Source organism: Macaca mulatta, chromosome 15 (assembly GCF_049350105.2).
Source record: "Macaca mulatta isolate MMU2019108-1 chromosome 15, T2T-MMU8v2.0, whole genome shotgun sequence".
Taxonomy (NCBI): domain Eukaryota; kingdom Metazoa; phylum Chordata; class Mammalia; order Primates; family Cercopithecidae; genus Macaca; species Macaca mulatta.
In genome coordinates, this window is record NC_133420.1 from 71,923,963 (window position 1) to 71,939,674 (window position 15,712).

Below are 15,712 nucleotides of genomic sequence, written 5' to 3' on the forward strand. Positions count from 1 at the left end.
AGGGGACTCGCCACTTTCCTCGTGTCTTTTCAGCAAAATCACATTTGATTTTACTTTTAAAATGTATTGATGACGCTGCATTATTGGAGAAGGTGCTGGGGGAGATGAGTCTCTCCTACTTTCTGTTCTATTTTCATTACTTCAGGGATGTGTGCACATGTGTTATACATGTGTGCAGGCGCGCTGTGTTAGAGGAGAGCCCGATTTCCTTTAAATACATGAACTCCTCCCCCTAGTAGCCAACATTAAACATCCAATGGCTTAAAAATGGGCAGTGAGAAGTACGCAACATAATGTCAGATGTGGCCCTGAGAGAGGTGTACTGCTCACTGCCCTGCTTTAAGCCATTGGCTGTTTAATGGTGGTTACTAGGGGCAGGAGTCCATGTATATAAAGGTCATTTTTCCAAAGTTTCCAGCACCAAGAGTTCTCCTGCTCCTTACCACACTGCGGAGCCTTCTACATCTCTTCGTGCTGCTTTTCTTCCTTGATTATTTTTTGTTTCAAGAATTTCTTCCTCCCCCTTTCTCCTGGTGTCTCAGAGTTAGCAGGAAGCTGGTAATTAAAAGAAGACATGGGTTTTGAAATGCCGCTGTGGTAGCTCTTCCCCCACTTATATATTGTACAACAGATACAAAAAGCCTCACTCCTTTTCTTTTACTCCCCCTCCAGCAGGGGAATGGAAGCAGAGTGTTATTTGCTTATTTTTGGTTTTGAGTCCACTAAATTGTTGTTCTTACACTGACTAGCTGGGTGAACTTGCTCAAGTTACTTCAAATCTCTGGGCCTCCTTTTCCTCATCTGTAAACTAGCAAAAGTGATGCCTAGTTCATAAAGTTGTGAGAGAGTGCGCCAAGTAAGCCTAAGTGCCTTCACCATTGTAGGTATGAAATGCGTGTTTCCTTCCACCTCTCATTTTACTAGGGTCTGTAGACCTAGTAAGTGTTCCTCTTCGTTGGATTTCAGTTTAATTAAATATTTTTTAAGCACCTAGTATGTGCCAGGTCTTGAGCACCAGGGTCCACACAAATACAAGATAGGGTTTCTGTCTTCAAGAGCAGCCTGGTGCTGAAACCAGGAATGTGATAAGCGGTCGTAGAACAGTGGGAAAGGTGCCATGGGCACTGAGGAAATCTGGAATAGGAGCACCTAGGATTCCTTGGGGACAGGGTGGGGGGTAGAAGAAGGTGTCCCTAAGGAGATGACAGCTGGTCGAGCGTGTTAAAGCGTAGTGGCGACGGGAGAAGGGTCTTCTGGGAAGAGAGGAGCGTGTGTATGGAAGCTGTTGTGGGTTCCATGGGCGAGAAGGAGTGTCGGCCACTGATGGGGGATGAGGTTGAGTGCCTGAGAGGAGTCCAGATCAGGAAGAGCATTGTATGTTACGGTGGAGACTTGGTTTGAAAACTATCAAAAGCCATTAACGGAGTTTAGGAGCACTGTAAGATGATAAAGATTTTACCTGCAGCACATCAAGCCAGCTCTAAGAAATCCTTGTTTACACAAATTGCCTCCTTCGAATTGATGTGAAGTCAGAGAGCCCACAGGCCAGCAGTCCTGGTTCTGCCACTAATTAGTTTTGCCACATTAGGGAAGTCGCTTACTTTCTGATGGTCTGAGTTGCCACATCTCTGAAATTGAACTGTTGGATAGGTGGCGCCCATGTTTCCTCCCAGCTCTAACAGCAGCCTATGACTCTGTGATAATGTCATTGCTTTTTGGCGCTTGTTTCATAATACCTAGAGTTAACTTATTAAAATTGCTGTGCAAGCATGATGACTGACCCCTAGTAAACATCAAGTGGTGTTCTTTATATGTTCCACATGAAAATTAGCTTCTGGGGCCAGGCGCGGTGGCTCACACCAGCACTTTGGGAGGCTGAGGCAGGCTCATCATGAGGTCAGGAGATTGAGACCATCCTCGCTAACACAGTGAAATCCCGTCTCTACTAAAAATACAAAAAATTAGACGGGCATAGTGGCGGGCACCTGTAGTCCCTGCTACTTTGGAGGCTGAGGCAGGAGAATTGCTTGAACCCAGGAGGCAGAGCTTGCAGTGAGCTGAGATGGCGCCACTGCACTCCAGCCTGGGCGACAGAGTGAGACTCTGTCTCAACAAAATAAAAGAAAATTAGATTACTAAAATGTGTGATGATGTAGTACAGTAAACTGAGAGCACTGATTTCCTTGTAGTCTTGCCTAAGTCAGAGAGTATTTGTGTGACTTGGAATAAGTCATTTGACTTCTCTGAATCATTATTACCTACCCCTCCACTAACTACCGCTTATAAAAATGGGTACACTGAGATCAGAGTAAGATTTGACTCTCAGAGTTCACGGAAGTTTGTTCAATGGCTATCAAAAACTTCTTCCAATTGCTAACAAGTGCATGAAGATTTAAATTTAAAAAATGTTTAGATCAGAACAGAAAAAATTGAGTATCTTATGTAAAAAACAGGCTGATTTCATCCACCTCCACCATCCCCACAAAAACTAGGCAAATGCCATTTTAACTTCATTTCTAAAGTGAAATATGATTTCAGTTTGGAGTCTCTGTCTACTTTCCTTTTTGTTTTTTAAATAACCGGTCTTGTTTTCTTGGAAAAAAATTCATGCATATCAAAAATATCTAAAAATTCAGACTATGCAAAGGACACAAAAATTAGAAATAGAAAACATACACAATTGTATTCACCCAAAGATAAATTTATCATATTGGACCCATATTTTTGTTTATATTTTTTCTCAAAATAACTGGACCAAACCATACATCCTGTTATGCAATTTAAATAAAATATTCATCATACATTAATATACTAAAAAACTTTATGGTTCTTCTCAGATTCAGGCAAAACTGAAATGACGAATTCCAATGTGATGTAATGCAAATGTGTGCAAAGTGATGGAGATACCCAAGAAAGGAGCTGAAAATTGCATCTTAAAGGATGTCAAAATTTGCCAGGGAGAGAAGGGCAGAAAACATTTACCAGATATAAGAAACCACTAGAAACTGGCCAGTTGGAGACCTGGAGAAGTCTACTTTGCCTGGCTGATGCGGTGTGTGGGAGGGAATTCAGCAGGAGGTGAGCAGTGGGTGGTGAGTCCTCTTTCTTTGACAGGCTTCAGAGGATGAAATTTGTTTTGTTGACAGTGGAGAACGAGGGACTTCATAGAATCAATTACTGCTTTATTTTAAAACAAATGAAACTGAGTGACCACAATCGAGATTCTACTTTACTCTTCTGTTAAGAACACATTTTGAAAAATTCAGGTGTTTAAAAAAATCTTCATATACAAGCCAAACACAGTCTCCAGGAACTTTCTCAGGAGATTCTCATCACCTCTGCGGAAGCCTTTTAATACACGTTTTGGAGTTCTTTAGTGGCCTGCCTTAATACGTAGGGCATTCAGTAACTCCAGCAATGGCAAATTCATTGTAAAGAGCACCCTGGGTAGAGGTTACTTTGGCCACACTCTAGAGAGGAAGAATTCGTTTGTCCCTGCTAGATGCCTGCGGCAGGGCTCCCATGAAGAAAGCGATGGAACCTAGCATTGGCTATTTGTTTATTTAAACGAGTTGGTTTTTTTTTTTTGTTAAAACAGCTCATTGGCTCCACCAAGTGGGCAAGTGCTAGAATACAGCTTGCAGAGTCTTGCAGAGCTTTGAAGGATGGATCCAACTCAAATGTCTTTCCTGAAGTTTCTGATCTGCTATTTCAACCATACATTCCCTTTATTAGTTTAAGAGGCATCCCAGGAAACAGTTTTTATCCTGCATCCCAGTGACCTTGAATAAGTCCCCTGTCCTCTCTGAAACTGTTACTCTGCTGCTTAAAAAAAAAAAAAAAAAGACTCTTCCATATTTCTAGTGTCCATAGTCTCTCAGTGGCATAATTGTTCTGGTATTTGCCCATTGTGCCTATAATTCTAACTGGCGTCAGTCTGGATAAAGAAAAAAATCTGTGGCATTTTGAAAATTCATGAACGACTGCAACCACCTATAATTATATATGTCAGTTAATATATGTCAGTATTATCCGATTGCATATTCATAAGAATATCTTAGAGGCTTTTACCTACAATCACATGGTGTAGTAGAAAGAGCCAGCCTTTGCAGTCAGGTAGACCTGAGTTTAAACCCTAGGCCTGCAACTTCCTAAGTGACCTGGTAAGGTACCCTCCTTTCCTGAGCATTTTTCCTCATCAGTACAGTAGAGATGGCAAATCTTACTTCACAAAGTATAATATCTGTAGAGCAGTAGACACTGGAACTGGCAAACAGCAAGCCTCTGTTTAATGAAAGTGGCGGTTACTGCTGAGCATTCTGTACCTTACCCATTTACCTTGAGCAAATAGCTTTGGCTCTGAAACGGATTCTTCCTCTGTCCAGTGGAGGTCATAGTTCCCTGTCTTAGAGTTACACAGACACAATGGTATAACCACCCCAAAGGACCTGGCATTTTATAGGTACTTAACATTTGCTAGCTTCTTTCTCTCCAAAAGTACTGACCTATTACAAATAATTAAGTTAATAAAGCTAAAATTCTGTTTATTCCATGAACACACTTTCTCCCTCCTTCTCTTTCTGTCCCTCTCTTATCTCTCTCTCTCAAACATACACACACATGCACTTGTTGCATTTCCGTCTTGTTTTCCTCATCTCTGTCATCAAAATTAAGTCAAAAGCCAGGTGCAGTGGTTCACGCCTGTAATCCCAGCACTTTGGGAGGCCAAGATGGGTGGATGGCTTGAGCTCGGGAGTCTGAGACCAAGCAGGGCAACATGATGAAATCCTGTCTATACAACAAATTTAAAAACTAGCCAGGCGTGGTGGCGTGTGCCTATAGTCCCAGCTACTCAGGAGTCTGAGGTGAGTGTATAGCTTGAGCCCGAGTGGTTGAGGCTGCAGTGAGCTGTTGCCACTGCACTCCAGCCTGGAGTGCAGCAAGACCCTATCAAAAAAATAAAAAATTGAAAAAGTTTTTAAAATTATATATACACATATATATATAACTGCCTGTATTTAGTAATTACAGAGATGCAAAAGTGCCTAGATTCTACCTTGTCTATTGTTATTTCTTTAACCAGCACATCTGTATGGTTTTCGAATAGGAAGCTTCTCTGAACACCTGGGCACTCCCACGCTCAGGCTCCTTTTTCTCAATGTTTCCTATTATATCAGGTATGGCAGGCCAGGTCAGTATGCAAGAGATGTAGCAGCTGCAGTCAGCTCTGCAGCAGGTGGAACTTGGAAGGAGATCATTCATCTAATTAAAATGACATTAAACTTGTCTTCTCAAGATGCTAAATGGCACAGGGCTCATTACTAGCCTGCTCCTCAGACCATCCTCGGAGATGAAAGAGGAGCCACTACCCTGGCACAGTGCCAGGGGCGGGTGATACAAAGATGAAAGCACATGGGGTGAGTCAATGAGTGCTGCTTTTTCCTGGCACTTAGTAGCTCTCAGTCTAGCAGGGCCAACAGACATGCCCAGAGCCCCAGCACACACACACACACAGATGTACAAATTCATACACTGCATGTAAGAATCAACGTGTGCACAGGAGGAGAAAGTGGCTGCCTCCACAGCGAGTGGGGCAGGAGTGCAAGAAGGACTCCCAGCAGATAGAAGTCACCTTACCTGAGGTGGAAAAATGAATGGCAATTTGACAAATGAAGAGGGGCAGGCGCAGGATGTGGTAGCAGCAGACCATAGGCATGAGACTCAACCTGTGCAGAGCCCCAGGGGAAGAGAAAGGATGGCTCATTCGGGATCTATAAATACCCACAAGAGCCAGGCAGGTGATGCATGTCAGACACTTTGGTGTATTATTCATTTCTATTTTTAAAAAAAAATGTCGGCCGGGCACGGTGTCTCACACCTGTAATCCCAGCACTTTGGGAGGCTGAGACGGGCAGATCACGAGGTCAGGAGATCGAGACCATCCTTGCTAGCATGGTGAAACCCCGTCTCTACTAAAAATACAAAAAATTAGCCGGGCCTGGTGGCGGGCACCTGTAGTCCCAGCTACTCGGGAGGCTGGGGCAGGAGAACCCAGGCTGAGGCGTGAACCCAGGAGGCCGAGCTTGCAGTGAGCCGAGATCGCGCCACTGCACTCCAGCCTGGGCGACAGAGGGAGACTCCGTCTCAAAAAAAAAAAAAAAAAAAGTCCTCCTTCCTGCTTTTCTTGACTTATACCCACGTATCCTTTATTTTTCCATCTTTGATTGAAACTTAAAAGAAATCTTTCCCTACTCGAAGAAAACTAGCAGTCCCAATCCAATTACTGTATCAGTTCATAAGTGCTCCATGGCTCCTGTTGGGAAGTCAGGTGGGAGTGGCAGGGACTGGGGCAAACTGGAAAGCAAATTCTCCTGCTGAAGAGGACAACCATTCTTCAACTCCAGTTGTTCAGAAGCTCCAAAATCTTGTTCTCAGAAAAAGCAAGCAACCTGAATTTTGATACAAGAGTCAAATTTTTAAACAGTGCCTTAATGGAAAAAAAAAAAAAAATTCTTTTTTTTTTTTTTTTTTTTTTTGTGAGACGGAGTCTTGCTCTGTCGCCCAGGCTGGAGTGCAGTGGCCGGATCTCAGCTCACTGCAAGCTCCGCCTCCCGGGTTTACGCCATTCTCCTGCCTCAGCCTCCCGAGTAGCTGGGACTACAGGCGCCCGCCACCTCGCCCGGCTATTTTTTTGTATTTTTTAGTACAGACGGGGTTTCACCGTGTTAGCCGGGATCGTCTCTCGATCTCCTGACCTCGTGATCCACCCGTCTCGGCCTCCCAAAGTGCTGGGATTACAGGCTTGAGCCACCGCGCCCGGCCAAAAAAAAAAAATTCTGCAGACCAAACAGAACATATCCTCATGCTAAGCCTTATTCATGGACCGTGCTTGCAACTTTTCATTTACAGGCTCTCGAGGTTCCAAGAGCATTTTCAGGATCCTTCATCAAATCGTTGCTCTGCTTTTAGTTTCTCCTAACCATCCTTTTCCCCTTGCTTTCCAGAAAGAGATGACGAGCAGGATGTGTCACTAATGCTTCACCTCACCCTTTGGAAGAAAGGAAAGCTGTTTCCTCCTGGAGCCCTGAGCGGGCAGGAGGTGGACCACCCTGGCTTAAATGACACACCTATTCCCAGGAGCAGCAGAGGTGGAGGCAAGCAGTGACTCCTGAGAGACAGTCCCCACTCACTTTGTGTGCTCTTAACCTTCTGAGTGCCGCTAGCCCAGACCTGTGGACCAAGCAGACCGCAACGTGAAAGAAGGACCAGCCCCTTGATTGTTCTGGCTGGGGAATTGTCCACGAGGAAGCCTCTGCACTTCCACACATGGCACAGTTCTGCCTGTGACCTGCCGCCTAAGCTTTACTGGAATTCAGGTTTTGAGACTGAGATGCTTGTTTGTATTTTTCCACTTATCTGTCTTGTCAGCTGGCCGACTTCTCTGTGATTGGTTTTCTAAGTGCCGGGTGAATTTTGGACCTCTGGATGTGCAGCAAGTTTTTATGCAATAAACCTTCCTTTCAGGCCTCTAAAAGCTCCTGCTCTGGTCTGTGGTTTAACACTGTGCAGGGCTGTGGAGCTCTGAGAGACCTGAACCCCCCATCCCCCGCACCCCCCTACTGTCCCTGCCGAGGCATCCATAGTATTTCCCTAATAAGTAGTTTTATCAGGGACACTCCATGGGGTGGCTTGTCTCTGCCCCAAAACAGGGTCTTCACATTCTAACTGCAGGGAAGAGACTGGTTACTAGCGTCAAGCTGACAAGTTACCAGTTCACCTGATCAGAATGTATTTTTTATAACCACCGTCATTCTTTGTCTCTTCAGTTGAAGATATTCTTTCCTGTTTCCCAGAAGAGAGAAATAATAAAAGTCCTAAATGACGAAGAATGATCAGCGGGAGCCTTGGGCATGATTACTGCAGTGTTTGTTCTTTATTAAAGAGCAGGGAGTCGTGGCTGTCTCTACATAATACTAACATTTCTGTGAAAAAATAAAAGTAAAATTGGTTATTTGGTACGTGTAGATTTAACACCCAGACGACTGACTTGTAACCCTCCCCACTGGCCTTCTGAGCATTTAAACCCAGCCGTCATTCTCTCCCCACTCCACAATCTCCGTTCCTCTGCCATGTTATGTTACAGCACAAAATTAATGTCTGCCCCTGTGATTGTGCCATGGTTGCCAAGGTAACGGTGGAGCTGGAGCTAACTTCCTTCTTTCATCCTTTCCAATTTTTCTATTCCAGAAGACAGTCAGAATAATGCATTCTGTACTACATCCTGCCTTTTGAAACTTAAATGAGTTTTCGTTGATGAAATGTTGCCTTCTCTGATTCATTCACAAAACCGTGGTGGTTCTGACTGCCTGTGACGAGGGGGTCATAATACTTCCAGTGATCCTTTTAATTTAGCAAAATATTTGTTGGTGGAGGGAAGTAGATAAGAATGTATTAGTGTATTTTAATGTAATAATGATTAAAGAATAACTAAATGACTCTGATTTTGTTTCATTATACATAATGCGTTAAAGCCATCTGTGGCTGCCACAAAAGCCTAGAATCATGAAATCGTTGTCCAAGCTAAGAAAGGGCTGTCTCTGTGGGTACCACAGGCATTCTCTGTTGACCTAACCAAGCAGCCTGAACCTTGCTTTGTGTCTCATAAAGGTCATCTCATGGAATCCAACTGCTGCTACCTCACCATGTTGCTGTGCGCTGGTCAACAATTAACATACTTTTTTCCTCCTTTCAGAGTAACTTTGAGAGTACAAGATAGGCAAAGTTTTTTCCTTACATCAGTTTTGGCCCAAAGAATATCTGACCATCATAGAGATCCAGAGAACAGAAATAAGAGCCCCTAAGTCCCAGCGTCTGCAATACGCAGTTACCAGATGGGAATGGAGCACAATGCGACAGAGAGGTGACTACGAAACCCATGCCCCGGAGGAACTCTGTAGCTGTGCACCATGGAACACCACAGGATTTTTGCATTAAAAAGTTGAATATGTTCCTGCATTTCAGCAATGCATAATCAAGCAGGAGGCTGGAATCTGGAGACTTTTGTTATTCATTCTTTTTAAGGTTATTTTTTATTAACTGTGCATATGAAATTTCCACTCAATTTAAAAATCCAAGTGTTTTTAAGCTTCTTGGAACAATTTCCTCCTGCTTATATTGTTAATTGCACTAATGAACTCTTCTAGGGTAAATTCTGGCAAACTACTCTTTTTTTTTTTTTTTTTTAAATTACAGAATGTTCCTGTTCCCACAGAACTTTGGCACATTCTGAAGAAAACCTCTGCAGTCAATTTTTATCTCCTTGGCTTGACTGCATCTAACTGTTCATCTCTGTTATAAAAATGGAGCTTCAGCCCTCTGGGTCAGAGACTGACAACCCTCCTTCGTCTTCCTAACCTGTCCTACTCTCCTTCTTTTTCTACTTTCGTTTTAATTTTGGGAAATTTTTAAGTGAAAGTTTCAAAGTTGAAAGATAATAGTGAGTACCCTTACATCCTTTAGTGTATTAGTTGTTAACATTTTGCCTTGTTTTCTTTTCTTCCTTTTTTTTTTTTTAAGAGAAGGGGTCTCTCCCTATTTTACCCAAGCCGGCCTTGAACCCCTTGCCTCAAGTGATCTTCCACCTTAGCCTCCTGAGTAGTCAGGATTATGGCATGTACCACCGCACCTGCCTCACATTTTCTTTCTCACTGTAAATACACATTCTTATTCTTGAACCTTCTGAAAATAAGTTGCAGACATCATGAAAATGTAAAATACTTCATCATATTCTTCCTTTTAATAAGAGCATTGTCCTATAAATCTGCAACATTTTCACACCCATGAAACTGAACACTGATACTGTATAAATCTAATATATGATCCATATTCAAAATTCTCCAGTTGTCCCCAAAATATCCTTTATAGCTGTTTATTTTAAAATCCAGGGTTCAATCAAGAATTATACGTCACATGTAGTTGTCATTCTGTTTTGTTTCCTTTAATCGATTAGAGTTGCCCTTTTGTGTGTGTCTGAGTAGTGGGTGGTGGGATGGTGTTTGTGTATGATGTGCAGTGTGTGTGTGTGTGTGTGTGTGTGGTGTGTCTTTCATGACACTGACATTATTAAAGAGTTCAGGCAAGTTGGTAGAATGTCCCACAATCTAGACTTTTTTACTGATTGTTTCCTCATTACGAGATACAGGTTACATGTTTTTTTCCAAGACAACTACATGTGTAATGTTGTTTCCTTCCTACTGCCCCAGCTCAGGAAGCACATAGTGTCTATTTGTCTCTTTTCTGATATTAGGACTGATCAGGTGTTGTCTGCCTGATCCAATCATTTTCAAGTTCCATAATTCATTATTAAGCTCTGAAATTCAGGACACGTACATTTATAGAGTATGAGGGCTGTGCATACATACATTCATTTCTTAATGTTCTCAAGGAGGTCCAGGATCCCCAAAATATTATAGTCATTGCAGTCAGATGATATAGCAGTAGCAAAGCATTCATTCCTTTCCATATAACAGGAGGGAGGGGAAGAAGGAAGTTTTCATGTGCAGGCAATATGTGAGTGCGTGGGCAAGTGAGGATTTGTATGTTCCCTGTAGCCAGAGGTGAAATATTCAACGCTTTTATTTTTTCTCCCATCTTCAATGACCTCCATTTGGGCCCATAGTTTATTTATAGAGAGCACACACTCCCTAATTGTCAGTTGGTTTTTTTGGGAAAACCCTTAGATAGTACGGTGGGTTGTGACCCTCCAAAGGACCACAAGTACATAAACAGATACAAAGTATTTACGTGGTATTAAACTTTCATGGTGATGGTGCAAGGAAGAGATGATTAGGAAGAAAATGTCTTAAATGGCTATCATTGAGAAATACTGATCTAGAGTCATTTCCTGTTTCTTAAATTGTTCGTTTTTCTCTTCCCTGGGTATTTTCTCATTTCCAAAGACCCAGAGTCTCAGAGCCAGGTTAAGTGGAAGAAACTGAGAGATATCTTAATCAATTCCTTCTATCTCTCAAACCATACCAGTAACTTCCCTGGTGAAAAAATTATACTCTTACAGATCTTCAGGCATGGAAATTCTACAGCATTCTTTGGTATAACCAACCCACTGAACCCTCCACAACATCTTGAGTTCCATTCAACTCAAGCTGAAGTATTCTCTTTGAGTTTCAGTAGATCTTTTCTAGTGTCCCACTTTTAGAAAGGTCCAAAGATGATATATAATAAGATAAGTGAAAATATAATTAATCAGAGCTTTATTTGCGTATCCATTAAATATCTGAAGGCTATTACCAGTTGTGCTTTGGCCTCCTTTCCCTTGCAGTTCTCCTAGGGTGGCATCCTCTACGGAGTCTTGTTGCACCATTGTTGACCATTGATGTAACTCAACGTGAAACCTTCCCAAAGCTCTCCACATCACTATCTGTTATGGATGTGACCAGCAGTGAACATGAAGAGAACTTATTTCATGCCTTCTCCAAACTATATTGTCTCTTTGCTAAGTCCAGACCTGCTTTTTCTACATTTATAGGTTTTCTATTTTAATCGCCATGCAAAATTCTTTATCATATTCAATCATTTTGGTTTATCTTCCTGACTTCTTCCCTTTAACGTCCCTGCTAAAGATTACACTGTTGTTGTTTCTTTTTTTTTTTTTTAAACTACCCCTTTAATTGGCAAAACATTAAGGGACCTGAATAGAATTACTCTTATCTTTTTGTGCTGATTTATGTCAATCCATCATTCTGGTCATTGATGGAAGCAAATTGCTTCCTATGGTCTCTAAACCTTATGTCCCTTCCATACTCCATGAGTATCACACTGTGAGAAAACAAAAACAAAAGCATTGTAGGAAAAGTATGGCCATTATCTTTGAGGAAATGTGTACCTAGGCACAATCACTAAAAGGAGTTGGAGGTATCATTTGGTTAACACTGTTGTCATTCTTGTTGTTATCATTTTGGACCTTGAAGAAATTGTTGATTCTCTCCTAGAATTAGACAAACAAAGTGTGTTTGGAAATAATGATTGTTTTCCTGCCTTAAAAAAATACATTAACAAAAAGCTTTTATAATAGGCTATTTCCTTCTGGGCAGGTATTAATTCTGAGTAAGAATTTTCAATGACTACATAAAGATTTGCGTAACTTATGAAGGAAGAGTCCATTTCTAATCAAATAATTCACCTGTTTTACTAGCTTACAGTGATCTGATTTCAGAGTTTTGCTGTATCTTTTTTACATACATCAGAAAAAGAAATGTTGACTATATTTTTAGTTCCATTTATGATTGTATTAAGCATTTGACTATAAGGAAAACTAACAAATCAATTAGAAAAGCAACATAAAACTAAAGGATATTTAGGAAATCAGTTATATGTGAGCTTGGATATTCAAATGTCACAAATAAAAAACATATAACTATTATCTAATCTGTCTTTTTTAATGCTTAGTTTATTTCTTTAATAGGTTGTCTTGCAATGGTCCTAGAACAGGTAAATAAAGGGAAAACTGCTAATTCTACAAAAACTAATTCAAAGTTCATTTGAAAACACACGGGTGGCTGGCAAGATGGCCAAATAGGAACAGCTCCAGTCTGCAGCTCCCAGAGAGATCAACGCAGAAGGCAAGTTATTTCTGCATTGAGATATCAACACAGAAGGCAAGTTATTTCTGCATTTCCAACTGAGGTACCCAGCTGATATTGGGACTGGTTAGACAGTAGGTGCAGCACATGGAGGGCAAGCCAAAGCAGCGTGGGGTGTCGCCTCACCCAGGAAACACAAGGGGTCAGGGAACTCCCTCCCCTTGCCAAGGGAAGCCATGAGGGACTGTACCAGGAGGAATGGTGCACTCTGGCTCAGATACTATGCTTTTCCCATGTCCTTCACAACTGGCAGACCAGGAGATTCCCTCGGGTGCCTTCACCACCAGGGCCCTGGGTTTCAAGCACAAAACTGGGCGGCCGTTTGGGCAGACACCAAGCTAGCTCCAAGAGTTTTTTTTTCATACCCCAGTGGCACCTGGAATGCCAGCGAGACAGAATGTTCACTCCCCTGGAAAGAAGGCTGAAGCCAGGGAGCCAAGTGGTCTAGATCAGCAAATCCCGCCCCCATGGAGCCCAGCAAGCTAAGATCCACTGGCTTGTAATTCTCACTGCCAGGACAGCAGTCTGAGGTTGACCTGGGGTGCTCGAGCTTGGTGGGGGGAGGGGTGTCCGCCATTACTGAGGCTTGAGTAAGCAGGTTTCCCCTCATAGTGTAAACAAAGCAGCTGAGAAGTTTGAACTGGGTGGAGTCCACTGTAGCTTGGCAAAGCCGCTGTAGCCAGACTGCCTCCAGATTTCTCCTCTCTGGGCAGGGCAACTCTGAAAGAAAGGCAGTAGCCCCAGTCAGGGGCTTATAGATAAAACTACCATCTCCATGGGACAGAGCATCTAGGGGAAGGGGCAGCTGTGGGTACAGCTTCAGCAGACTTAAATATCCCTGCCTGCCGGCTCTGAAGAGAGCAGCAGATCTCCCAGCACAGCACTTGAGCTCTGCTAAAGGACAGACTGCCTCCTCAAGTTGGTCCCTGACCCCCATGCCTCCTGACTGGGAGACATCTCCCAGAAGGGGTCAACAGACACCTCATACAGGAGAGCTCCAGCTGGCATGTGGAGGGTGCCACTCTGGGATGAAGCTACCAGAGGAAGGAACAGGCAGTAATCTTTGCTGTTCTGCAGCCTCCCCCTGGTGATACCCTGGTAAACAGGGTCTGGAGTGGACCTCAAGCAAACTCCAGCAGACCTGCAGCAGAGGGACCTGACTGTTAGAAGGAAAACTAACAAACAGAAAGGGATAGCATCAACATCAACAAAAAGGACATCAACACCAAAACCCCATCCGAAGATCAACAACAGCAAAGACCAAAGTTAGATAAATCCATGAAGATGAGGAAAAACCAGTGCAAAAAGACTGAAAATTCCAAAAAACAGAACACCTCTTCTCCTCCAAAGGATCACAACTCCTTGTCAGCAAGGGAACAAAACTGGACAGAGAATGAGTTTGACAAATTTCCAGAAGTAGGTTTCAAACTTCTCCAAGCTAAAGGTGTATGTTCTAACCCAATGCAAGGAAGCTAGAACCTTGAAAAAATGTTAGTGGAATTGCTCACTAGAATAACCAGTTTAGAAAAGAACATAAATGACCTGGTGGAGCTGAAAAACACAGCACACGAACTTCATGAAGCAGACACAAGCATCAATAGCCAAATCAGTCAAGTGGAAGAAGGGATATGAGAGATTGAAGATCAACTTAATGAAATAACGTGTCAAGACAAGATTAGAGAAAAAAGAATGAAAAGCAATGAACAAAGCCTCCAAGAAATATGGGACTATGTGAAAAGACTAAACCTACATTTGACTGGTTTACCTGATAGTGAAGGGGAGAATGGAACCAGGTTGGAAAACACTCTTCAGGATACTATCGAGGAGAACTTACCCAACCTAGCAAGACAGGCCAACATTCAAATTCAGGAAATACAGAGAACACCACAAAGATACTCCTCAAGAAGAGCAACCCCAGGATACATAATCGTTAGATTTACCAAGGTTGAAATGAAGGAAAAATGTTAAGGGCAGTCAGAGAGAAAGGTCGCGTTACCTACAAAGGGAAGCCCATCAGACTAAGAGCGGATCTCACGGCAGAAACCCTACAAGCCAGAAGAGAGTGGGGGCCAATATTCAACATTCTTAAAGAATTTTCAAACCAAAATTTCCTATTCAGCCAAACTAAGCTTCATAAGCAAAGGAGAAATAAAATCCTTTACAGACAAGCAAATGCTGAGAGATTTTGTCACCACCGGGCCTGTCTTACAAGAGCTCCTGAAGGAAACACTAAACGTGGAAAGGAACAACCGGTACCAGCCACTGCAAAAAACATAGCAAATTCTAAAGACCATCGATACTATGAAGAAAGTGATTCAACTACCGGACAAAATAACCAGTCAGCATCACAATGACAGGATCAGATTCACACGTAGCAATATTAACTTTAAATGTAATGGGCTAAATGCCCCAATTAAAAGACACCAACTGGCAAATTAGATAAAGAATCAAGACCCATCAGTGTGCTGTATTCAGGAGACCCATCTTAAATGCAAAGACACACATAGGCTCAGAAAAAAAGGGATGGAGGAATATTTATCAAGCAAATGGAAAGCAAAGAAAAGCAGGGGTTGTGGCCGGGCATGGTGGCTCACACCGGTAATCCCAATGCTTTGGGAGGCCTAGGCTGGCGGATCACTAGGTCAGGAGATTGAGACCATCCTGGCTAACATGGTGAAACCCTGTCTCTACTAAAAATACAAAAACAAAATTAGCTGGGCATGGTGGCAGGTCCCTGTAGTCCCAGTTACTCCAGAGGCTGAGGCAGGAGAACGGCATGAACCCAGGAGGCAGAGCTTGCAGTGAGCCGAGATCGCGCCACTGCACTCCAGTCTGGGCAACAGAGCAAGACTCCGTTTCAAATAAAACATAAAAAATAAATAAATAAGCAAGGGTTGCCATCCTAGTCTCTGATAAAACAGACTTTAAACCAACAAAGATCAAAAGAGACAAAGAAGGGCATTGCATAATAGTAAAGGGATCAATGCAACAAGAACAGCTAACTATCCTAAATATATATGCACCCAATACAGGAGCACCTAGATTCATAAAAC

At 42.6% G+C, this 15,712-nt stretch overlaps 1 protein-coding gene across 4 annotated transcripts in view; it reads left to right on the top strand.

The window, feature by feature from the left end:
* MOB3B (MOB kinase activator 3B) overlaps positions 1 to 8,496 on the top strand; it is a 201,967-nt gene extending 193,471 nt beyond the window's left edge. For 3 of the 4 annotated variants that reach the window (XM_015117393.3, XM_077965208.1, XM_077965207.1), the window contains exon 4: positions 7,005 to 8,496. In XM_015117393.3, coding sequence (XP_014972879.1) covers positions 7,005 to 7,034 — 30 coding nt within the window. In that variant the 3' untranslated portion in view covers positions 7,035 to 8,496. The remainder of the gene's footprint in view (positions 1 to 7,004) is intronic. The other variant, NM_001261049.1, reaches the window with a different exon arrangement.
* Positions 8,497 to 15,712: the final 7,216 nt, after the last annotated feature.